Source organism: Corvus moneduloides, chromosome 3 (assembly GCF_009650955.1).
Source record: "Corvus moneduloides isolate bCorMon1 chromosome 3, bCorMon1.pri, whole genome shotgun sequence".
Classification (NCBI taxonomy): Eukaryota; Metazoa; Chordata; class Aves; order Passeriformes; family Corvidae; genus Corvus; species Corvus moneduloides.
The window spans coordinates 20329117-20356678 of NC_045478.1; the positions used below are offsets into that span (position 1 = coordinate 20329117).

Here is a 27562-nt window from a genome sequence, read left to right on the forward strand (position 1 = left end):
TGAGATTTGTTTACTTAATTCACAGAACTTCTAAGTCTTGAATGGTTGGAGGTCTGTGATAGATTGGACAAGGCTGGACAGCATAAACTTGTCAGTTGAAGTAGGGAGAAAGAAAGCAGTGAAGGAAGTGATGAGACACTATGTAAAAGAGGAGTTCAAACAAAGTCTGTGGAAGAACTTTTCTTGACAATTTATTATTATTCACCTGTGATGCAAAAGTCCAGGAAGGCTGCTGCCAACTGCCTTAGAAGATGAATTGCTATAAGTTAAAGCAGCATATCTATCCTACTAGAAAAATAATGCTTTTCAGGTCATTTTTAGGAAACAGGTAAAAAATCTGGTACAGATCAAGAAAGGTATTCGCATGAATTACTGGTGCCTCCTGCTAGCAGGTGACCTGTGCCTTGATGCTTCACTAGAGATTCCAATTATCTCATTAATATGTACTAAAGGCAAATAAACATAGGGCAACTGATAAAGACCATGGAAAATAACGACAGTGAATGAACTCCTGTTCTGATATATATGGAGAACTGTGGACTGCTTGGCCTACAATTACTGATAGATTTGAGTCAGCTGTACCACAGAATGGTTTGCAGAAAAAGCTTTTGAATGCTGAGATGTGTTAAACTTTTCTCAAGCATATTATTTATTGAAACTATTGCTTTCATCTTTCCTGAAGCCCAGTAAAATAGCCTCTGACATCCTATTCCACAGTTACTTCATGAATCAATAGTTATGTCTCTGAGATGCAAAAACACTGTATGATCAAAAATACAATATTTTGTACCATGTACTTTGCCAAAATCTCATCAGTATGAGTTTCTGTATGACAGTGATACAAATGTATCTATATGACATGATAGCACAGGCATGATGATTGTGCACTGTGTTATCATTTATAATAAAAAAGGAGAGTTAATTGACAATATTAGAATTGGGGAATATAGGACTGTCCTATTAGTGATACAGAAGGAAATGTAGTAGCTTCAAAATTAATTCAAGTAACGCCAGGATCAACCTTTGTACTAGCTGCTGATGCTAACTGAATTTCCAAGACACAACAGATTATAGAAACATATTTGTAAGAGCTTTATCTTATCTTTGGTAATCACCATGCCTGCCATTAATCTTAGGAAAAGATGAACTGCATAGTTTTTAATAAGAATTTCATATCTCCACCCAATTCTTATAAAGCCAACAATCCACAGCAAAACACTATGTACAGCTAATTAACCCAGTGCCTCCCCTCTTAGATCACAAACCTTAATTTATCTGTTCCGGTTTTGTACCTCGAGATTCGAGCCATCGACAGAGGAACTGATAAAGTGTCTAGCCAGCGCTTCTCGTATTTTGGTTCATTAGCTATGGGTGAAGAAGGTGATGATGGAGCCTGTGCAGAATAAATGAAAAACATTAGGAGATTTTATAAAACAGTATAGTGCAAAATCCATGAATATGCATCTATGGCTCTATTCATCTCAGAAGTGAATAATCATCACAATAAAAGTATTCAAGAAACTCAGGATTTGTTAGAGAAATGAAAACTCATATGCTACCTACCTTGAAATTTTTGGTATTACTTTATATGCAATTTCAGTATTACTTTAACATTAAACGTATCTAAAGTTTTCTTAATATTGATAACTGATATTAGAAAGGAAAGAGTTTTTAGTCATAAATGCCACAAATTTTTTCTAAGTGCAATATAATATACAGTTGTAGTTTAAATTGATTTGTTCTGTACAAATCTTCTACATGCTTCAATCATCAGAGAAAAGGACATAAATAATATCCTAATTAAATACCACTCTAGAAAATTTATTTGTGCATTGTGACTTTTATCTATTATATCATTCAACAGTGTATTTAAAATTCTCATTCTGGTGTTATCATACTACAGATGGATGAATTCTGAAATCTTATCTTTGAAGTCTTTCTTCAAATGCCTCTACTAGAAGGGCAAGATTGTTGAAACTGTGTAAGCAGTAAAGGATGTCTAGTGAAAATATAAATATTTTACAATCTACTAATTTCACATAACAAAAGAAAATACCCTTAAATCAAATGTATGCAAATGCAAATTTAGTTAGAGGAATTAGACTGGATATATAGCTATTGGTAACAGGGTCTGCTCAAACCTAACCTAGAGCTTATATACAGACTGTTCAGCCTGCCATTTTGTGTAGCATCTCATATACTGCAACTAAATAGTGCACAACAGCACCAAGAATGAAATATGATTAAAAGAAAATACTTACGAAATTTTAAAATTTGGCACAGGACCACTACCACTAAAATATTCAGAAAACTGCAGAGACACATACTTCTTAGTTGATATACACTTGCAGAATATGTAGTTTTTTAGCCTGTGTAGTAATATCCAGAGGTTACATAATTGCATCAATGACTGAAAGTACAGAAGAGTGCCCAAAAATGATGGTAACTGGGCTTGTTTGCAAACGATTTCAAAATAGTGTTTATAGGCAAAAATCAATTAGATTATGGAAACGGACTAGAAAATGTTGGAAATCATTGTGAGCTTAAAAATGCTTATTAAACATTGAATAGAACAACCTAGGAGTTTCTTAGAAAATGCAAGAAAATGATATATTGAAATATTTTTATTGGCATTTATAGCTCTGCATTTCCATGACAGTTGAGCATTTCACTCTTTTGTAAAGATAGAAATAAAAATTACACAAAGGCAGCCGAGAAAGATTCGCAGACATATATATTTAGGTCAAAGTTAGGTGATTGTGCTGTCTCTGAACAAAAATTTTTTGTCCCACATTGTGCAGAGAATTTTCCAGTAGAGAACAGAGTTGATAGCTGGTTATTTTTATATGACCTGTAAATATACACTGAGTAGCATTTACAAAAGCAAAGAAACCACAGAATGACCCAACTTCAAGTCTGTTATGCCCCAGTGTTCAAAAACCATAAAATTTACTCAAAATAAAAAGCATTCTGGGAATTGTCTATTTCTTTTTCTTGCTCATAACAAGTTAGGATTGTTTCTTCCTCCTAAAGCTCCTTCTTACCGTCAGCAAGGGCTGATCTTTCTATTTACTTTAAATAAATCAAAATGGCGAGTTTCACATTCTGACTGTATGACTGAGACAGTGACTGAAGTACACTTTCCTAGTAAATGAAAAATTTGTAATGAAACTTCTGGAGTTGGTAACACTATGGAAACTTTCAGACAGCAATCTTTTTGGGAACAGGGATTTGCTATCCCTAGAACCATACAGCTTTTATTTGATTGAGATCACCTGGTGTTTTTGCAGTACGAATATTTCATAATCAAGTCCACAGAGTAATTTTTTTTTTATAAAATTAGACACAAAAGGCTAAGGTGTCTTCAAAATCTAGAATAAATTTATTAGTATCACAGTGAAGAATCTGACACATAGTAGAGAATTCTGCACAAACTAAAATAATTGACAGAACCCCATGCAATCTGAAGTTGGAAAGGATCAACGTAATCTAACATTGTCTGTCTGGAAACTGAAATGCCTAGGAATAAAACAGAAGGTAGCTTATTGCAGTCAAACATAGATACTTGATTATGATCACTGAAAATAACTAAAATCAGTAAAACAAAGAATGAGAAAATTAAGGAACATAAAAATTCATGCAACATCATCTATTGTTCCAACCCTCTAAACTCTAAAGATGCAGAAAACATCTAGAGAATTTAAACACAAAAATCTCTTTTACTTGTGAACTATTAGTTGTACTTCTTTTATCAGGTTGTTGAACAATATTCTGTAATATTCTAGGTAACTTAAGAGCATTTGGCAGCAAAAAAAATTAATGAGTTAATCACTTAGGCAATTTAATGTTTCCATTTGAGTCCCTTACACTTCAATTAAATGCTTCAGTAGGGTATAAGTGTAAAGAAAAAGTATCTCAATGTAAGTAAAAGTTAGAATTTTAGAAAATGTACATCACAACCATTCATTAGGTTAATGAATTGAAGGGGAAAAAATGGCCAACACCGGTTGGTCAAAAATCTATTAACCCCAAAGCTATGAAATTGAAGCATAGAAATATTCACGTCAGAATGCTAAACTGTTAAAACTGCTATAAACTCCTAAAGCAAATTGGTCTTCCCCACACAATTTCAAAGCTTTGATATTTGAAAAATACACTAGAAGGAGTAATTTATTTTTTTCCCACAGTTCCAAACTACTTATAGCTGCAGAAATCCTCCTGCATGATCTGAACACTAATGGCCAAGAACAGCAAAAGGATATGAAGGGGTCAGACTAGTCTAAGTTTCAAATATGTACTTCTTATGAAGCTGTATTCTACTAACCAGTTTATGGTAGAGCACAAAGTTGGAATTACCCCTCTTCATCTTAAGGACAAAACAGGGCATACATACATAACACCATTGCATAGAAACAAAACACTATCATAGGACCAGAAGCTCATGTTGTTCTATTGAACCTATAATCTATTAACAATTCAGTCTGGGATTCCTTGATGTATCCTCTTCAAAACACATGGATAAAAATAAGAAACTGAGGAGGAAGCAAGTCCGAGTACAACTTTTGCGAACAGAGGACATGCCTCACAAATCTTTTAGAGTTGTCCAAAACTGTTAGCTAATAGATGAGAAGCAATTGTTAAGGCGTATTTGGGTTTCAGAAAACCATTTATCCCTCACAAAATGTTCTTAACTGATTTGCTTTGGAACATGATGAAATTATCAAATTAATAACTATCTAAACTGTAGCAAGGAAAACAGAGCAGAAGGCTACTATCCGTGGACTCCCACAGTTACAAAGGTTGTTCAGGATATTGATTTATGATTTGGAAAAGATGGTGAACACCAGACTGACCAAGTTTCCTATGAATAACAAGCAGTAAAAATTGATGAAAAGAAAACCAAGAGAAAGAGCTGCGGAAGAAGCTCATTCTACTGAATGATTGAGAGATAAAAGAACTGCTAAAAATATAGTAAATAAATGTATAGCAGTGCACATGAAGAAAGACAGTATTAACTTTCCCCATACTGTAATGGGATATGAACAGGTGATTACCACTCAAAATTTACATCTTGAAATTTAGATGTTGAAAAGAGCAGAATTGTCTTTGAACAATTAGGTTAACAAAGATTCATTAGTCTGGAAAAGAAACTGCTGAGGGAATTGTATGACTGAGGTATGTAAAAAAATAAAAGAGAAAGGGGTTAAGAAACAGTGGTTCACTTCCCATTTTCACATAAGAAGCAGGGGTATTGATTAGAAGTAAAAGTAGGATAAAAACAGAGAATGAATGTGTTAGTCTACATAACAAACTGGTTCAGGAAGCACCGATGTCAGAAGTCACAGGAGGTGCAGGAATTATTCCCTATAAACAATTACACATATTTCCTCTGCTTTTGCACTCTCTTGAGGGCATCTGCTGGGAATGAGTTTTTTGGCTAGATAGTTCTTTGGTCTGACCCAGTATACTGAGCTGACTGACCTTCAAGCCATTTCTCTACTAAACAGCTGGTGCTACTCATCTTGAAAACTCTCCACACCATTCCTCCAAAGCACTAAAATAGAGATCATCTCTGCAACTGTGGCTTTATGCTCTCATTCATTTTATACCTTCGGTTTTCTGCAGAGGTCACCAACAGTGCTGCCAATTAATGCCAATTAGCTTGGAACACCTGTCCATTAAGAAATGGATTGAACACAAAAATCTTGGTTTTGACAGAACAGTGAACAAGAATCAAGTTATAATGACACATAATCACTACCTACCTGGGACAGCTGTATACTGCTGACCTGGAGGAGGGCCTGACTCTGTATCCCATGATCAATCACTGACCTATGAATGACATTGCAGGCAAGTGCTTTGTCACTTTCTTAAATAACTATAAAAGAACTCACTATGGTGCAACGAAAAAGTCTTCCAAGAAGTAGAATAAGTCCAGAAAGTCTACCACTAATGGGGAGACATAATCAGATGTGTCTCCATAATTAAGTTTCCATTAAGACCACAGAAAGGAAGGGAAAAGATCCCAGCTGTCTGGGAGTGTCAATTTTTCATCTTTTTGTGACATATAATTTGCAGAGTTTGGGAAACTCAGTTATTTTACCTTACTTTCTTTTAAACTGTCATTGATTTTAAATTTATGCAAGAAAAATATCATGTCATCAGAAGTAAGTCTTTCTGAACCCTCTCTAGTAATTTAATTTCCAGTTTCTGCTAGGGCCATACCTTGAAAGCAGACAGTGTTATTTTAGGTTGGTATAGCTTTTTCATTAAACATGGGCTTCAGGAAGGCTGAAGCAGGGTTAATTCACTTGGCAAATGATGCCCCATCCTTATAAGTAGCCAAGGCCAGGCTGGATGGGTCTTTGACCAGAAACCATCATGAGTGCCATCATGAGGCATATGCAGGACAACCAGCTGATCAGGCACAGCCAGCATGGGTTTAGGAAAGGCAGGTCCTGCTTGACCAGCCTGATCTTCTATGACAAGACCTACTAGATGAGGGGAAGTCTGTGCATGTTATCTACTCGGACTTCAGTAAAGCCTTTGTTACTGCCCCCCACAGCATTCTTTTGGAAAAGCTGGCAGCCCATGGCTTGGACAGGTGCACACATCACTCGGTAAAATCTGGCTTGATGGCTGGGCCCAGGGAGTGCTGGTGAACGGAGCTGGCAGCTGGTCACATGTTGTAATCTCTAGCGCTCAGTATTTGGGCCGGTCCTCTTTAACATCATTATCGGTGGTCTGGAGGAGGGGATCAAGTGCACCTTCAGTCAGTTTGCAGATGACACAAAGCAAGGTGGGAGTGTTGATCTCCTGGAGGGTAGAAGGATCTGCAGAGGGATCTGGACAGACTCTTTCCATTGTATGAGGTTCAACAAGGCCAAGTGCCAGGTCCTCCATGTGGGTCATGATGACCCCCTGCAGTGCTACAAGCCAGGGGTGGAGTCACTGGAAAGGTGGAAAAGGACCGGGGTGTGCTGGTTGACAGTGGCTGAACATGAGCCAGGGTCTGCCCAGGTGGCCAAGAACACCAATGGCGGAAGAAAAGGCAGCTCTGGGGGCTCCTTATTGCTCTCTACAACTATCTGAAAAGAGGCTGTATCCAGGTAGGGGTTGGTCTCTTCCTTCAAATAACAAGTGATAGAACAAGAAGAAATGGTCTTAGTTGTACCAGGAGAGATTTAGGTTGGACATTAGGGAAAATTTTTTCACAGAAATGGTTGTCAAGCATTGGAACAGGCTTCCCAGGGAAATGGTTGAGTCACTATCCTTGGAGATATTTAAAAGATACGTGACAAGGGTACTTAGAGATGTGGTTTGGTGCTGGACTTGGCCATTCTAAGTTAAGCTCAGGTTGGATTTGATGATCTTAGAGGTCTTTTCTAACCTAAATGAGTCTATGATTGTACCACTTTATGAAATAAGAATCAAGTGTGATATCCATTAGGAAAAAATACAACATTTTACTGATAATTTGGAATTTATCCATTTTCTGCTTTAGAGGATTTAATATTTCAAAGTGCATCATTAAAGCCTTGATCCTTTTCCACAAACGTATTTCTACCAAGCATATGTAAGAGGTATGACTAATCTTGATTACTGTCTTTGTTGATACTGGTTCAAAAAGAGATGATAATGATAATGCTGTTATTTATTTCACATGGTAATTGTTGCTGTTTCCATTTTAGTGAGCATTGCTGAGAATTTCTGAAAAGAATATAAAATATCTCTTTGTAAAATATGTATATGAAAATGGTAGCAACATTAATATATTTGATATTTATATATTGATATATTTTCCTTGTTGTTGTGATTTGATGGTTTAAATTTAAACAACTCTGCAGTTTAAATTATAGAAACATAAAACCATAGAGTATCTCAAGTTGAAAGGGATTCATAAGGATCACCGAGTCCAAATCCCTTCTCCTCAAAGGACTACCCAAAACTAAATCATATGACTAAGAGTGTCTTCCAGACATGCCTTAAACTCTGAAATGCTAAAATACCTTGGCATAGCTTCATTGCCTTAAGCTATAACTGAAAACATTGGCCATTACGTTTCAGTGGATTTCATTAAAATCTTTTAGATTATAAAAAAACAGCTTTCTTGCACCTTTTTGATGCCAACCAGAGTGTGTTTTGTCAAAGCTCCATTACTAAAAATGTTTCAGCATACTCAAAAAAAAAACCCCTTCAATATAATATGCTTTGCAAATAGACAGATTTGTCTTGCACTTATTCTGAAGAAAGAGAATTAGAGTTACATAATTTCTTGCAAAAATGCCCAGCAACATTCAGCTCAGAGTGAATTGAATATGCTCTCTCTATAGTTTTTAGTCCGGTCTGTGACTGAAATGTATGTATATATATATACATAGGTAGTTTTCTGTATATCGATGAACTGATCTGACCTATGTAAGGCTGGGCATTTGCTAATACTTATTACAGGGACAGACAAGAAGCAGGGGCTTTATGTTGCTTGGAGAAGAAAACATGACTGCTCCATTTAGCAGTAAAAGACTCTCACATCAGCTTACTTTAATCGTTGAACAACAAATACCAAATGAGGCATGAGTGAAACACTTGTGATGCCCAGCCAAAAAAACAAATTATGGTGATATCTACTGTAAATAGGAGTCGGAGCTTTCAACTTGTCTCAGAAGTCAGAGGGATTTAATTATGATATCAAAATACCTGTGCATTCCTTTGATGCAGCATGAATTCAGGAGAGGGTCTGTATTTACTTACTTTTAATGGAATTCTTAGATGCAGGCGCACAATTCTGTGACAGTTTTAAGAAGACAGTAATTATCTGTTAAAGTATGCATCACCGAATCATTCAATAGATAAAGGCTTCTATAGAGGAAACAAGCTCTTTCAGGTGAAGTAGCAATTTGGACTTGTAATATGATGTCTTCAAAATTCAGTGAAAGCAGCAGCTTTTAATTACACAGCTCTATTCAACAATATTTTAATTGACAGATGCTTAATTAAATGGGAGGAAGGTGAAACAGCATGTGAAACAACCCCTCCTTTCCTATCACAAAAAACCCCCACTTTTTAACTCTAATGCTGCATCAGATACATGCTTTTGAAATGTAATGATTGCTCTGTAAGACATTTAATTCTTTTTAATTAATGTATGAGTTTGCAGACACTGAGCACCTATATACGAAGTTTACATAGAGAGCCTGTTTAACAGTACGTTAGGGACTCACACTACCTTATTCACTGCAATAGTTATGCACTTAAATCAATTGGATTATCAATTGGATTACTATTCAAATTAAACAAATTAAAACCCTTTCAATTATGTAAGTTTCTCTAGAGGTGATTTACAATGGAAATATTAATGAATATTTCATTACAGCTGTGCTACTAGGTGCCAATAGATTATTATGAACCAATGGGGTACAAGCCTGAGTAAGTTATTTTTAGAGAATACATATGGACTATTTGACAGAATCTTGCACCTTTTTCATTAATTTGTTTCCCTTGAGCTAGTACGTAATTGGTTTCCAAGTAACCTCAATAACCTTGCCTGGAACATCTTTCCAGATATGTTCTTCCTTTGGGGATAGGGGACAGGGGTGAGAGTAGCTTATATTAAATCTCAGCACAAAAAGCAGAAAGTAATTATGACTCCTCAAAAACTACAAGAGCAGTCAGAAATCAAAATCCAACATTAAATGTATATAAGGAAAAGAAAAGATACGATGTTGAGATTGTTGTAGTTTTACACTATAAATGCAAGTGTACCCAAACTTCAACTGTTACAGCCAGCTTTTGGCAGCTGTTTATATCCCCAAATGGGGCATGCTGTCCTTGCTTAGAAAAATTAGCTCCGGGCTAGGGAAACTCTTTGAACTTCACACAGTCTGCACACTCCTCAGGATAAATCTGAGCCTCGACTCTTGCTTCTCTCTCTATGAACTCAGTAAGTGTCAATTTGTTGCTGGAGCTAGTGGAAAGACACTGGTTGCAACTTAGCAGGAGAACTTGTTACTCAATTTTATTATCATTTTTCTCTATACACCACTTACACATGTACCTGAACTGCCAGAGTTCATCTATGCTAACATCAAATTTAGAAACATCACCACAACACGCTTCTCTGCTTTCACACTGATCATTACCAGGACCCCGTATTTGGAACAGTAATCAAACACTAACTTGGGAAAACAGTAGAAGGATCTTTCTAGTTAAAAAAAACCCCAAAAAACCGCACGCTTTCATTTCCTCTAACACTTCAGCTTCCTCATCTAGTCTTCATCCTCATGTTACCATGCATATTTCCCTCTAATCAAAGACTTCCGACACTCCCTGCTGAAACACATGAGAGATGGCAGCTCCTTCTCTTCACCAGATTGGCAACAGGTGAGAAATGACCATAATTTTGTATGCTCATACAAGAGAGTTTCAAATTTCTAACTTCTCTTTATAACCTAGTTCTGACCTGAAGTGGTCCATTTGTGCACATTTGTAAACACATGCAGAGGAACAGGTAATATGAGAAAAAAAGAGATTATTCTATCTAAGAATTAAATGCAAATTTAATTACTCTGCAGCTCTCATACTGTACTCCTGAATCAGAGGCCAAGCAGAAGAGGATCATTCATTAATAAATTACACCACTCCTCAAAACTCTTTTATCTATCTGTGCAAACAAAAGGTACTCAACACTTGGTGCAACCTACAGAGCAAACCAACTCTCCCTAAAGCTGATTCCTGGTGACTAGTCAGATGAAGCACTCCTTATAATCCATCAAGTAAGCAAAGGAACTCAAAATACCTTAAGTGTAATTAAAAAAAAAAAAAAAGAAAACTGAATAGGATAAAGGAAATGATCAATTTCTATGAGGAATAATTAATAAAAAATAACAAATTTGGCTATATTTCCGAAGCATTTTTCTGTTCCCTGCTACTGCAAACTCAAAATGAGCAAATTCATAAGAACTGTAAAAAACAAACTATTCACATGAAAGAGCTGTGTATGGGGAAAATATGCATAATTAAGAACTGAAACCAGATACCTCACAAATACAAGTTACTGTTTTCTACTTGGCATACTAGTTCCATTGTGATCCTGCTGCACTTTTTTTCTCAAAGATAAGTAGCCGTAAGCTTTTTCTGACCTGTATTGGTCTTTCACTTCTTTTCCAGTGAAAACAGACTTGGATTTAGTTGAGCCCCACTTAAAAAATTGAACTCATCTTCTTTGAAGGTGTGTGAATTTCAGATTAATTTTCAATGGTTTAAGTGGACATTTTTTAAACTAGTACTAGATGCCATAAAGCAGCAAATATTGTTCAGTATTCATCTATTTAGCAACCAGTAAGACTTTCTTTGCATTTCCAATGCTATATTCCTTCATCAGCTTTTGTTAAGACTCTAAGTAAAAAAAAAACAAACAAAAAACCAGATCAAAACTCAACCCATATGTGACTTAAACTTCACTGGGAAATTTCTGTGTAGAAGAAATGATCAAGATGATCAAATGTTAAATACGAGAAGAAATAACTGCTGAAAACATTAGCAGTGACAGTGGGGATTAATTAAAGATAAGACTTTTAAAGATAGCTTTCATTTACTTCATTAATGTCATAGTGAAAGTCCCAATCAACTCTAATCAGAATTAGAAAAACACAGCTAAATCTAACCAAACATCTCAGTCTAAAAAATTTTCCTGACAATTCTACTGTAGTGAAGTAGGAAGGTGTTATTTAAAAGTTTTTTTTCAGCTTCTATTGTTATGATTTTTGAGAGGTATAATCAGAAACAAGAAGTCTGGACTATTTTTCACTGAGGTGAAAAAGAAATAGTCACTTCATATTTTAATAATTGAGGAAAAATTATCTGCAGTGTGTTTATCTCATTTCATAAAGGTCCTCAGCACAGCAGCAGTCCAAACAAAGTGCAGCTGGCTGCGTCCATCTATTTTACCTTTCTCTTCAGCAAAAAATGGAAGACATGGTGATGATTACTTTCACGAGAGTAACCACTGTGTACCTCTAAGGGAGATATTTTTTTGTATTTATTACGTTAATAATTTTATGAATTTACGTAACCAAATGATACACTGTGAACTGGAAGTCAATTCAAAGTTACTTTGCTTTCATACTCTGCAAGAGAATAATAGATTTTCAGATCAAGAGATTTATTCCACTTCTAGGTCATAATGTCTGTTGCATACATGGGTCTTCATGTGACTTTATGTCAGGCTTCAGAAAAATTAAGTGCTGTATAAAAGCAACCAAGTACCTTACAATTACACCATTTTTTACTTTGTGTTTTTCTGCTTATATTTCAAGCTTATACCCAGTCTTTTGTGTGCTCTCTTGGCAACTAACTCTTAATTACTCTGCTACAAGTCTACAAAATTCCAGCCACTTATTTATATTTGTATAATATGAAAAGTTCAAAGTGTCTAATTCCCACAGTAGTCATAACGATTATTAAAAATTATCATAACATACTAATTCTAGCATTTAGTAGGCATTAATTTAGTAAAATGTGCTAATGCAATCACTGGCCATAGCTCTCTTCTCATAATGTAAGCTCTTTGCAGAAAGGACTTTCTTTGCCTCCAGAGCACCTGGCATACAGACATTTCAGAAAGCTGAACCCTGAGGACAGATTTGGACTGTTTAGTAAGACAACAGTACAAGTAATTAAAGGTAATAATCATCTGGATAACTGCAAACAAATAAACATGAAACCTTTTGTATCTATGACCAGTTTGGACACCAAACACTAAGGTACAGGTATCAGCACAGAAAAGCATATTTCTATTTATTTATTTATGGTACATAATGCATTTTTATTATCATATATGAATATATTTTTAACAGATGGAAACAAGCTTTAAGGAGTAGTATAGAGAGATAGTGCTCAGAGAATGCAAAGCTTGAGAGAAGTACAGTAAGCATCAGACACTGACATCACTGTCTAAGAAGGAAAGCAAAAACAGAGAAGCCTTCTGTTCATTCACTGGGTATTCTTTTGATTTACCAAAATATGAAGAGCAATCTAATATCGATATCCAACTGAGACGGACAAAAACTCTCTAACAGTTTAGAGTTAGAAAGTGCATGTTTTATTTGGGGCCAGGCACTGCGTGGGATAGCTCCCTAAGATGCAAGGCCCCGATCCAAGCAAAACCAAAGCTTTTTATTTACAAAAATTATGAATATCCAAAATACAAATACATATTCATAACATTAACACCTCCCATTCTCCACTTTGTATGGAAATGAGCTTAAATGTCATTAAGCATGCATAGTGTGTGTTCTGAATTGAGTCGGTGGTCTTGAATTGGGTCAGTGGTCTTAAAAAGATGAAGTAACTCATCTTCCTCATTTTGACCTTTTCACCTCTCTGAACTTTAACAATCCTAATTACTTTAGTGACCTCTTAAGTTTCCTCTTGCATGACTTTTGAACGGGTACCCACCAAGGGAGGAAATTGGTAATTGTCCTTGTTCCCTACACCAACTTATCAATGTTTCTATTCCTCGTTCTAAGCACAGCTAAGCAAACGTACAAATGACAGATCATCAGTTATTTGGTAATCAGTTACTAACATCTTAAAACCCATTTCAGGTCCAGCTCTCTTAACTATTTTAATTAACTCTAGCTGGGCCCAAATTCCTTCCTATTCTAACTAATTTCAACACAGCTAGCCTATAACTGAAATCTTTATGTTTCTTCCAAATGTTTCACTTTCTGTGTAATTTTATATCCAACTGAAAAACTAGAGCTGAGATTTGTTAGGTGTCAAACAGGTTTTGAGCATGAAGGTCCACGTCCTTGTACAGCTAGTATTTACATCTTCAATCTTCATTACTGAAAGGACAGTACTCTTGCCTACTAAGACATCCTGTCTTCTTTGGCTTTGGTGACTACCATTTTTCCTGGGGAAAGGAACTTCTTTTCTTTCCCCACAATGCTGCAATTAATTTAATCACAGTTGCTCACTGCAGAAAAAAGAACTGAATATCCTCTGGGTTAAAGAAAGTGACATTTTTTTCCTCTTTCATTTCTTTCTCTTTTTCTCCCTATCTTTCCTACTAAAAAAGTTTGCTTCAAGAATTTAACTTTACATTATTTTCTTAATTCCACCTGCATTTCAGCATCTCTAGCTGGATTAAATTAATCAGTACAATACTACAACAAAGTATGACAAAAGTATTACATGAATTCATGTCTAAACAATGATTAAATCTTACTGTGTTCACTCTTCCAAGCTTCTCAGCTGTCTCAGAGTAAAAACGTAGCAGTTCAGGGCCATGTGTTGTCGACTTTGTAAGTACGGAATTTTACAGTATAAGCACTTAAAAATCAATCAAAGCAAACAACAAGAACAAAACTAGGGTAGTCTTACTCTATCATTTTGAAGTTCAGAAAAGGAAAAGAACTTACAGAGCTTACACCATGCTTTTATTATTCATTTGCATACCGTGTTAGTTGAGTTTCCATTTAAATGTAAGCCACTGTCAAAGAGAGGTGATGAAGTTCCACTGCTGTGATCACTGGATGGTCCAGGGGAACCTGGAAATCAGATCAAGAAAAATAACTGCTAATGTTAAAAATATATGTATATATCAGACAAAATCTATTCCATCTGTAAAACACAGGAAGATTTTTTAATATAATTCACCAAACCAAGACAGAAATACTAGTTGTATTTTAGAAATAAAATATCCATGTGCTATACTTAATATCTAGAAAGAAAAAAGGTATCTAGATGTCATCTCAGAGGGGCTGTGCTCATGGGAACTATTTGTATGACTAATTTTTTGCAGAATTAAGCCTTTTTCACTGCGAATGAGATATTCAAAACCAAGTAACAAGTTCAGTTACACAAAATGCATTTAATAATTTAAAGAACAATTTTTCTATCAAGTCTTGGAAGTCTCACCTTAGAGTACAACCATAGACTGTATTTATAAACAAAGATAATAGAAAACTCTAAGGCAAGTACTAACTGGACATACATATACTTTATTAATGGATGTATTTTTTCCTTAAAATGCCAGTTATTTTAAAGTAAGATGCTCCTTCTCAAATTCAGAAATTGAAAGCAAACAATCACCCTGAACTGTTGATACCATGTCAATATGCTAAGACTAGACAGATATATTCTTCAAAATATCTCTTCTTTTAGCAGTTATGCATCATGATCCTACTTTAGTAGTTAAAAGTGATTCCAGGAAAGCTTAATACTTTTGCAGTGTATAATAATGGAAATAGCATAGAGTCACATCACTGTGTAGTTTCTGCTTAAATGTAAAATGTTAACAAATAGCACCAATAATATGCAATTACTGTCAGACAGCACTTGGTCTTATCAATAATGCACACAAAATCAATTGCACAGCATTATATTCATCATCACTGAAAATTCTTTTTTCCGTCTGAAGAATTCACCTGAAATTGCCTGTAAATCATCTCACATTAATAAGTCTGTCAAGTCTAACACCACAGTAGTCAAAAAGCCATTCTTAGTCATATATTTTTGTATGTTTCTTTTCCATACATCAAAACCTGGAAAATTTAGCAAAATGGAACTTAATTCAAGAAAAGTGCATTTTCTCCATTACAGACCTGTCAGTTCAATGCTGGGGTCTCAGAATTACAGCCTCAGTTCTGGAGTTTCAGCATGTTTTTGTTTGGAGTCCTTTCTGTACAATACTAGGTCATGTCAGCAGAAGGAGTCATTATGCTTTGTTTCTATGGGTCTAAACCAAGCACCTACCCTAGTAACTATAATGTTTTGTAGCTCCTATATATGTAGAGTAGCCAAAAAAATTTATGTTCTTAGTCATAGACAACTACAGTGACTTGATGGAACAGAAGAAAATTTTAATGAAAAAAAAAGAAGCAAAGAAGTTGGCATTAAATTCTCCACTGAAGAGTCTGCCTGCTGGGAAATCTGACTGTCTGCAGCAGTAGACAACTATCACAAGTCCATCAATCAATCAGATTCTGAAAGCAGAATTATCCCACCTATTCAGCAATTTGAGCATATCAAAAGACATGAATTCAGGTATTTAAAAATCTTTAAATCCAGGCTTTACCATAACACAAAATAATACATTCGAATAATTGATTAATTTTAAGTAGAGAAAACTTACATCAATCTCATGGCAAAGCTAGGAATAAAAGGTTAAGAAAGAAATTTCCCTCCTTCCACAGCATCCCAGAAGGTTTACTTATCAGCAGCTTTCTTTCATTTTCTGTGTATTCCTAGCTACACAGCCTGTCTCAGGCCATGCCACTTCCAAGTCCATGAACTTGACTGCAAACAAGTTCACAAGTCTTTTAGTCCGTTCCCTGCTGTTTCTGCCTCACTTACTCGTGGACTACTCCTTCATGACCTCATTCAGCATTTTAGATGTTCCCATTGCAAGTACTCAGCTTACTTGCATGGAAGGTGCAGTGCCCTCATCTCTCCAAGGAACTCTGTTTGCCTTCCCACACGACAGCCCTAGAGCAATCAGAGCTGCTCCTTCCTGTTCTTAGAACAAAACACAACATGATCATGTACTATCTGCTACTGCAGCCCTTGCCTAAGTAGATGAGACTTCAAATCAAGTGTAAGGTACCAGTCCAAACTCTGGAACATTACTTCGAGAAAGACTATCAAAGTGTTTATGTTAAATAAAACATCTGCTACTCCCTGCTCCATGGCCATAATCACAGAAATCATAAAATATTCCAAGTTAGAAGGGACCCACAAGGATCTCTGAGTCTAGCTGTCAAGTGAATGGCCTGTACAGGGATCAAATCCACAACCTTGGTGTTATTAGCACCATGCTCTGACCAGCTGAGCTACAGCTTCCTGCTGGGTACTGATACCATGAAAAGAGGCATTTGCTGTGTTGTGACGTTTCCAGCAATTGTTACTGCCTAGATGTGTGATCCCACACAAATCTTAAGACAATCGGCCTAAGAGAAATGTAAACCTACCCTATGACAGGCATCATATGTTTAATTTGCTTATTCTCAGCTTTGGCACTCTTGTTCTTTTGGGAAGGTTGGGTTAGGAAGGATCCCATGGGAGAGGAAAAGATCTCTGCCTGATTTTTACCTCAGCAATAGCTGAGTATGCTCAGAGGAAAAAAACCACACAACATACCCTGCAAAATGAGAAGGGGTCACAGAGACATAGAGATGGCAAGGATATGAGTCTGCAGTTCACAAAGGAGACTGAGATGCCCCTGAGGGTAGCACAAAAAAGCCAGGTAAGACTCCAGGGTAAGGGAAATAAACTTTGTAAGGATCACAGTGGATTTTGGAGAGCCAGCAACAACTCAGGAAATCACCATGTTAGCTGACATTAAACCTAAAACAAGAACTCATTTGCAGTGGTACAGGTAGGAGTTGCTAATAAATCCTTTTATAATACTTTTGACAGAATCAATAAAATTTTTAAACTTAAAATATTAAGTATTTTACTACTTATTATAATAAAGCCTAGATTTTATTTTTAACTTTAAAAGCCTTATACTTTCTAGACCTAGAAAATTCTCTAATAAAGTTCTGGACAGCTCAACAGTTCCATCAACAGGAGGTTGATTATTTCAGTCAGTGAACTACACTAAATCTCTAAATAATAAACAACCCTCAAAATGCACAACAGCAGAACAATGTACAGCAAACAGTCAGCAAGACTTTATTATTAATAACAATTTGTTTTATGATTGACATTGCTGAATGATACTGGAGACCTCTTGTACATAAATAAAAATTCATATGTTGACCTTGCTGATTATGGCATAGGCAACCTCCAAAAGACAAAAAGCTCATTCCAGAACAACCACAAAATTAATATCAAAGGAAACACTCTTAAAGATTTTTAATTACACTGTAAGCTTTGCAAATTCAGAATATTCTGATCATTTGGTATAAGTATCAAATAGAAAAACTTTGAAAAGGGTCTGTTTTACCAAAAAATGTCCTGAGGAGTTTTCCTAGCAGCAGTGAATCTTATTTAAATAGGTCCTACAAGCCCAGCTTAACACTGGGATGGATAACGAACTTAGATCCATAGAATCCTTAATGACAATACCCAAGAGTTGATGCCATAATTATTCTGTAACAGGCTAAAAAATAGTCTCATATTACATTTTAACTTTTTGACCCAGCTCAAAAATCCAAAACTCCTCCTCTTGATTTCAAGAAAGACAAATCCGCTCTCTAGGTGAGAGAGACCTTAGAGAAACCCACAGCCATGGGATGAGGAATCATCTTTGCCATGAAGCCAAGAAACCCAATGAAGCAGACTTTATTGGCCCATAACAATTCTGATCCAGGCCTGATAGGTTTTTGAGAAATAGCTATTTGCCCAATGCAAAATCCTGCCAAGCATTCTGCGATATTTTATAAAACTGCTGATCAAAGAAATAACTGTGGCAAAGAATATTGGAACAATTTAATTTACTATTATGGAAAGTCTTGTAATAGTCTAGTAAGTGGTAAGTGTCCTGGACAGCTGTGAAAGAGACAAGGATCAATACTGGCATATCACCCCTAATTAGGGCCTCCTCCAAACACAGTCCTTGTCTCATCCTTAAGTGATACTTAATCAGTATCCACAACTAAACCCATGCCAAATTCTGTATTTTTGTTGGCAATAATGAAGGAGTGAAACAGAAAAATGTCGTGACAACTGTAGGTAGATATTTCCATGTTATCACATCTTGTTCTTTTGCATGACATGAGATGGTGTAGGGAAGGGAGACGTATGAGAAGGAAGGTTGCTACTCCTGATGGTGTGCTCATAGTGATGATATGGGTTAATGGGAAGAGACAGCATGATTGCAGCACTAAAACTGCCAGCACAGCAGCTGGTCTGACCAAATGCTGGAAGGTAGGGGACCAAGTGCCTGAGTCTTCTGGGATGCCAGGAGAGGCCAAGATACTTCAGAATTATGCATGTATTATGCATGTATGCACTTAAATCCTGTCTGCAGTGTGATTTGGAAATTTCTTTATTGCATAATGGAATTTCTACTTAGCTTTTTAAATGTGTCATTGATACTTCATGACTGGAATTCCCTTTTGTGCATGGACTTGTGAAAAGCTCTTCTTGAAATGGGGTGCTATTCTCTGTAACTCCATTACTATTCTCTGTAACTCCAGCTTATTTATTGTCTTAAATCAGAACTATTTTCCATAATTTTAACCAGCTTATTTGCTTCTTTTCTCACTACAAGAATGATTATTTATAGCAAGTCACTTACCAAAGATCACTTGACTCACTGACCTTGGTTTCAGCCTCTATTGGATGGCTACACAGAACATTCTGGAGAGGAGCATGTAAGCTCTTGCAGAGGTTCAGGTTCAGTTCAGGAGAAGGGTTATTTCCTAAGTTCCTTATATGTCTGATCATACCTAGCAAGTTATTTTTTTTGAGCAGGTGGTATAAGGCTGAGATCATGCATGGGACTGTGTTACAGCGGGGATTACTGTAACACGCATATATCAAACCAGGAGTGCCGTGGAAAAGAAATATATATGGACAGATTCTTGCTAGATGTTTCAGAGGTGTTTATTTCTCCAGCTGCATGGCCGGAGCTCTGCCGAGGAACCCTCACAGTCTGGGTTGAGGGTCCTTGCCCGCGCAGGGGAACACAAACCAACCAATGGGGAATGAGGCTGAGCAGGGGCAGGGAAACCCCGTGCCTGTCCCCTCAGGGCCCCTCTCCCAGGGCTCCATGGTGCGGGGGAGACCCCAACATCTCACCCGTTTTATTTTAATAAAAGGAGAATGAAAACAACTGGATAAACGTAACAAGAACAGTTTCAAGACAAAACAAGCCACCCTCCTGAGTCTTTAAATGTCCAAGCAGATTCTGTGGAACATCTTAGGGCTGACAGAAGGGAGACAGAACTCTCCGGGCATGCTTTGTGGGGAAACTGAGGCAGGAGAGGGTTTAATTTCTTCCCTCCCCCTTTTCATCCCCCCCTCAGCATCGGAGAGGAATTGTAGGGAAAGGGAATCGTATAGGGAAGCCATGGGGTGAAAAACGGATTAGGAATAAACTGGGGATGGGGTAAACTTACGAAGGGGTACATATTGGGTATAGGGTAAAAGGGGAAAGTAGGTTGTGGGTAGGGAAGTTGCTGGGATGGATATTGTTTATAATTTTCTGCATAACGGCTGCCTTTGACTGGAATACCTCCAGGCCCAGTAACATTCGCTGCTTGAAAACCCTTCTTTCCTTGCACTATATCAAATTGTGCAACTTCCCCATCTCCTACACTTTGCAGGTAATTGTTAGGGTTATTCCTTTTAATGGCAGTTCTATGGATAAATAAATCTTCCCCTGTATCATCTCGTGTTATAAATCCATAGTTGTTTTTTACATTGTACCATTTCACAGTTCCAGGAGGTTCAATATCAAAAAGTAAGTCTCGAGAAATATAGAAGAAATTTTTGAAAAGCCAGTTAAAAAAATGTTCTAGATCTCCCGGTTCCAATACTTTCTTGTTTTGTTGTTCAAGGATTCCTTTAACTTCTAGATACATTTTTTTCTGTGGCTCAGAGAGCCACACTTCCCACGATTCTTCCATAGTCCAGAGAGAATATCCAAATCAAGGTGAGAAGAGAGAGATCTAGAGTGGTTTTTACTCACGAATTTCCTGTCCTTAGGGATCAGTGTCTTGCCGGCAATTCGCCACCATTTGTTATAGTGGGGATTACTGTAACACGTGTATATCAAATCAGGAGTCCCGTGGAAAAGAAATATATATGGACGGATTCTTGGTAGAAGTTTCAGAGATGTTTATTTCTCCAGCCACATGGCTGGAGCTCTGCCGAGGAACTGTTACAGTCTGGCTGAGGGTCCTTGCCCATGCAGGGGAACCCAAACCAACCAATGGGCAACGAGGCTGACCAGGGGCAGGGAAACCCCGTGCCTCCCCTCAGGGCCCCTCTCCCAGGGCTACATGGCAGGGGGAGGAGACCCCAACAGGACTGGGCAGGGTAATGCTTGCCAAAAATTTCCTCGTGCTCTGCATAAAAAAAGGAAGTCTAATAAGCTGCCCAAAATAAGCAGTTTGTATACAAGATGTCTCATTTTGGAAGCGCTGCTTCTCTGCTGTGCTGCTTGATAGTCTGGTAGCTTGTCTAAAACAGCATTGTCTTCCCTATTCCAAAAAGGTTTTTTGAACCACAGTAATCAGGGGCAGACCCCAAATAGTGCTAGCTGGTCACATTGAGATGGAAGATGGCCTCCCTGATGATCACTGCTTTCTCCTTCCAGAAATAGCACTTTATGGAAGCAGTGCCATGATCTCAGCCTCCCAGACAGGAATGCTGCAGTGTCTCCTGGTGAGAAAGCCAAGCTCCCCATGATGTACAAAAAGGGCACCAATATTCCTGGACCTACGTGAACTACTTGTGAAGGTGGCAGTCAGCTCATGTAGAGCGTGTACTAATGGCAAGGTTTTGGGGGGTGCGATGTCTCCCAAAGTGGGAGATGGTTGGGGCTGCCCTGTGCCAGAAACAGACAGTTCCAACCAGCTCCCACATTTCCACTGAGCCCTGCAGCTGAGCTGGCAGCACCTCTGGGAAACTATCTAAGAGAGGGTAAAATGCAGAAGAGCAGAGACAATAGTAAGGAAAAGAGTGACACAAAAGTCAAATGAACCTCGAGGTCTGTGAGGAAGGTAATGGACAATTTATTTGTCCATTTCTCATTGCCTGAATCTTTAATAGGGAGTAAATTTATCTAAGTTTGCCCATGTTGCCTCTACTTTGGCCATGATGGTTATTAATACGTGATCTCTTTTGACCTAAGAGCTTTTTTGTTCTATCTTCCCGCCACGTTCTGTTTGAGAACTGGGAGAGAGCATCTGAGTGGGAGTTTGGCTCTTAGCTAAGGTTAACCAATGACAAGCAACACAGTTCAAGTACGTGATGTTGGTCTACAAGATGAGACAGAACTTCTAGTAGGACTGTCATAGTCACAAATGAATACATCCAACAACACAGACACTACTGGTAAGATACTGCTAGCTTGCCAAAATCATGTTTAAGCTTTGGCACAGTTATCCAAGGCATTAGAGACATCTGTCTATAGTTCTGATGATCTAGTAGGAAAAGTAGGAAGACCAAACCTTAAGATTCATTATAAGAAACACTGACCTTATATTTTCAAATGCAAATGATAAGCAGGAAGAACTGAAAGAAAGGTTTTAGCATGAAATGTATAGTTCATCTTAGTAGAGGCCTGCTAAATTGACTTTTGACAGGTGTAAGAATCTAGATTAAATGATTGACACTCTACTAATAGCAAGATCTAGACTATGACACCTATGATTCTGTTGAAATTATGAAAAAACAAGTACATAGTTGAGCCCAACTTAAATGAATAAAATCTAAATCAATCCAAAGAATGAGACACATTTCAAAACTTTTTGCTTATTTTGGAAAGCAAATAATCTGCTAAAATAAACTGCTGCAAAATTCTTTAATCTGATTAAATAAACTGATTTATTATGAACACTTTTCTACTTGCAACACTGATAACAACTGTGCAACCTGAATATTTTATCTACTAACCAAAAGAACCCCAAGCTTCCCTCATCTGTATTGTTCATACGCATTTTAGTATTGCTACTGTTAAACTCAGTTGTCTTGACATAATTCTGCTGACACAACCAATCAAAATAGCAAAGTAATTTATGAAATATACATCATTAATGTTACTCATTTGTTTGGTAAGTGTCCTCAAAGTACCTTTCAGTGTAAATGTATGATTCAAATGTTTGCAAACACTCTTTTATTGGATTCAGGCAAAGCTTCTATTGCAAAACTTTCAGATATCACACATGATTGTACTGCGTTTTAATGATTTTTTTCAGCTTTATTTTGAATAAATTATAAATAAGCAGCAAGGGAGTATGCATTAGACTGTTATATGTTAAATAGTAAACTAGACAGATAATTTTCTATTTCTTCCTGTAAAGCACTCAAGGATTGAATTTCTATTTCTGTCACTGTCAGTTTGTTACAAGAATACTGCAAAGAGGAAAACAAATTACTCCTAATTCACTAATTTCCTCTTACCTAATGGGAGCTTTAAAAATGATGGAGCTTCCCTGAGGTATTGAACTGTGATGGTAACTTCATCGCCAGCGTTTCGCAGTAGGTGTACCTGTCAGTGTGACAAATAACAGCTACTTTAAACCAAAGAACCATCAGTCATGGAAAGCACATTACTTACAATGAAATCAACATTCCTGTTGATCTATAATAAACTCAGTGTAAACATTTCTGACTTCTTAAAGTAGAATAGCTTGAGGATCAAGCCACACCAACAACAGAAAAGAGTAGGCAAGACAGTGGAACAACCTTAATAAATAATTTGCCGGGCAACCTGATATTACATACCAGCTGAACACAACTTCCACTAGCTGATTTTATAAAACTGACATAGGGTAGTAGAGTGTGTATACAAACAGCAAGACACATGGAAATATATTAATACATCGTACACGTCTTGATCTTAAGTATTTGGTTTGATTGCTTTGGGTAACAAATTAAGCACACTTTTGTGTTTCAAATATAGTCTCGGGTTTTGTGTCTTTATTGTCTGTAAGCGTTTGTTAACCAAAAGGGAACATGCACACACACACGCACGTGTATAGACATGTTTTAAACCATCAGAATTCACTCTGGGGCATAGCACACTACTACGTAAAGTGGTTTTTTAAATGCAGAACTACAAATAACATCTCTGATGGAACTCATTTCCTACTGCAGGGCAGAGGTATTCCCCAGTTTCATATCCATGACTCTCAGGAAACAGGTACTGCATTTGGTTTGCATGTGGCCTGTATAGACAGGGTCTGCATCCCTGATCCAGTTTGTCAGAAATAGATGCTACAGCTTGTGGCCTCTAATCTGAGCACAACCAGAGTATTCGTGTATCAAGCAGAAAAGTAACTAACTGCAGCAAACTAATCAATACAGATGCATTTAATGGTTAATGTATTTGGAGGAAGCTTGTGGCTGTTTTGTTTCAGACTACTGTTTTGGCACAATGCCATACTGGCCAACATCATGAGATGCAGAATTACCTCAAACATTTTAAGTTTTCCACTTGTGTACCTAAAATAATGCTTACACCAGAGACTGATGTATTCACTTACATGAAAACATCAAGCTTATGTCTGATGGAAACTAAGAACCCTTTTTTCTTCCACCCCCATCCCCCCCAGCTCAATCTGCTTTTAAATTATTTACTATGAAAAATAAAACAGCTAGTGCTACCTACTCAGGCCCAGAAATCTGAGTGTTGTGCTTTTGTGGACGATTGACTAGAAGAGAACCTGAGGTCTCATTGTGGGAAAAAACACCGTGGAGAAAAATATTAATGTCCTGGGGTGATGTTATGAAGCCGCTTTATTCCTTAACCGCCCGCTCAATGCCCAAGGACGCTGTGCCTTTTCGATGGACCCGGGGGCGGGGCCGGAGCCACGGACCCGAGGGGGCGGTTGAACGGCTCAGCCCAAAGGCTCAGGGGCTCCAGGGCCTGGGCAGGGGCTCGGGGAGGCTCGGGAGGGAGTGTGCCGGGAGCGCTGTGCTGTTTTTTGGGTTTCCCTTGTGTTCCAGCTAGCTGGGAAAAGGTTCTGTTGGTTTTTTTTCTTGTTCTTTTTCCCCTTCCCTCCCCTTGCCTCACTGCCTTCCTTCCCTCCTCGCTGGTCTGGGGGTCTGCGGGGGTGGCCCCGGTGGGCCTGCGGGATGGCTCCGGCTGGTCCGAGCCCGGGTGTCTGTTCCCTCTCTGGGAATTTGTTGTATTTTGAGGGGTTTTTTTATCCTTTTCTACCCTGTTTTGTGTGTTAATAAACAGTTTGGTTTATTTTTCCCACTTTCACTCCTTGTGACCCATTTGTCTCATTGACGGAGGAAAAGGGGAGCAACACTCATTCCAGAGTGTTTCCTCCTGAAGTTTTGTCTCAAAAACTGATACAATTATGATCACTGATTTCTGACTAAACCATTTGAGATGATCAAAACAGGGTAGCCAAGAAAAACAGTGTTGCAAACTTCGCATGCTTCTTTAAGGTCAAAAAAAGTATGATAGGGTTGTAAAGCAAACCAATGTGTCTTAGATTCTAAGGTGCAAGAAAACTATGTCTCCTGAAATCCTCTGCCCCTTATTTCCTGCAGTATTTTAGACATTATTTATTATTCAATAAACACTGAAGATGATTGGCAGCTCTGCTAGTCTCACTCTACTGTTACAAAATAGGACACCCAATATATTCCCTTCCAAATTAAAAAAGTCAGAAAGTATCAGGGCAGGGAGAATTCACAGTTGACAAAAAAATACAAGATCCTGTTACCCAATGCTGCTGTACCTGTAATACCATTTTACTTTTCCTTGCATGGTAAATCTATTAGAAATGCCAACTTTAGTTTATAATCAGTATGGAAAGCACAGTGTTTTGCAAAATTAAATAGAAAATTCAAAACCAACAAATTTAAAATGTAGTCATGATACTGTCCTGATATATGTAACGGGAAGAAACATAAACCAAAAAAATTAATACTGAGAACTCATTTTCTGTTGCCTTTTAAAATAAGCCAAAAAAGTGAAGTACTTTAATTTTAACTTTGGAATGAAAGAAAGAATTTTAATTTCTTAATTGGTATAAACATGCTTTCAAACACAGAAGAAAAACTATGTTTCCTCTTAATTAAGCTAAGAATGTTTGCACACAAAGATTTATATTTTTCAAGCGATGAGAAGAGACAGCATGACAGACATATTGCCTAATGTACTTTTGGAAGGCATTAGTCAAATTTTATGAAGAGAAATTAAATCCACAAAGTGCTGGAACAAAACAAAACAGTAGACTAGAAACCGTTGAAGAGTATGAGATTTCATTTTTTATTTCAAATTGTGTTTTGAAAAGGAAAGAACTCTAATATTAATGATTTGGCTTAGAATTTCCAAGCAGTAGTACCTTAAACAACATTCACACTGTATCATACTCTCCTAAAGCTGCTTAGTATTCTTCGGGTAGTGCCTGAAGAGGTCAGAGTGTTGAACCTCACATACTAACAAAAACTAAATCAATTTCAGTGTTCACAAGAAGGTCTTAACAGTCAGAAGGTCACTAAATAGTGCACTGTTCTGTGATGTTCAAGCTTCTGCAAAAGACCACTAAGTCTGAAAAAGACAAATCTCGTGTCTTTGGAGTAACATTCAGTGTTACAATGTTGCCTTACTGTAGTAATAATACAAAACGAGGATTGCAGAAGTGAGTGGGTTTTGGTGGTTTTTTACAAGGTTGATTAAATGTATTTACTGCAGCTAACTCTGTGTGTGTGTGTGTGTATGTGTGTGTGCGCATGTGTGTGTGTGCATCCATGCACTTACTCGTGTTCATCTGCATAAAGGAAAGAAGGGCTTCATCTGAAATGCTTGCTTTTCATACTGGCTCCAGTTTGCACGTTTTGCATCCCTCTAAGTGTGTTTATCAATTCAGGGTTTATTACGCTTATCTTTCTCACATGCATTTCTCAAGAACAGAACAGAGACAATGTTACAAATATAAATAGGAGATTCTATATCTCACTTGGCTAACTACAGTAGAGAGTCTGCACAGAAAAATATGACTCATATTTTAGGAGAACCTAATGACCTTTGTCGTCTCATTTTTACTGTCAACACCCAATTACGGGAAATGCTATATGCCTTCAAGCAGATGAGCCAACGGCACAATTCATAGATGCTGTGCATTCTTTTTAAATTCTGGTGGCTTGTATTTACTGTGAATTGCTCTAAATCTTCAAACATACCTGAACATCAATATTCACACTGCTCAGAGATTTAGACAAGGTTTTGGCTGTTTGAAACAGCTTCTGTCTTATTAAGAACTGTAATAGCAATTAAAATTGCAAAGGAGAATATTTTTGATGACCGTATGGCCTTTTAGCCAGTATCTATTCTGCGTGCAGAAGTCACATCATTTCACTTTGGTCACATAAAGATTCAACTCTAAAGGATTTGCTAATATCTTTTCTAGAAAACAGTAAAGATCTTAGGATACAAAGAAATTCTCATCCACAGATAGGTATCTCTAAATATGTAGAGTCTGGATGATAACCTTACACTTCAAACATATGAAGTTATCTTGCATCTATTGAAGAATATTTAAGATTAAGTACCTAACTCAGACTAAAAGTCTGAAGGAAAAATTCTGAAGTAAAAGGATGTGAATCACCCGATGAATGCCTGAGCTTGAGGTACAAGCATTTCACAAATAAAACACTTGAAATTCACACGACGTGCAAGTCTTGGACGTGACAAGTACCTGGATGGAAGGTTGTGTACAAGCCTGCAATAGAGCAGGCAAACAACCGAGATGTGGTAAAATATATGAAGAATTAGACCATAACAAAGAATAGTAAAAAAAAGACATCTAGAGAACTAAAAGTTTTTAAAAATCTTTAAATCTTCAGAAAGAACGATAGCATGTAACACTTAAAATGCCTCCTAGGCAAAAGTATACCTGGAAGGACTTCAGGAAACTTG

The 27562-nt window shown here is 37.2% G+C and overlaps 1 protein-coding gene across 1 annotated transcript in view; it reads right to left on the reverse strand.

The window, feature by feature from the left end:
• The window catches only part of SNTG2 (syntrophin gamma 2), a 151495-nt gene that overhangs the window by 64637 nt on the left and 59296 nt on the right, over positions 1–27562 (reverse strand). The window contains exons 7-9 of the mRNA XM_032101399.1: positions 23083–23170; positions 14461–14552; positions 1266–1393 (exon numbers count right to left, since the gene is read on the reverse strand). Coding sequence (XP_031957290.1) covers positions 1266–1393; positions 14461–14552; positions 23083–23170 — 308 coding nt within the window. The remainder of the gene's footprint in view (positions 1–1265; positions 1394–14460; positions 14553–23082; positions 23171–27562) is intronic.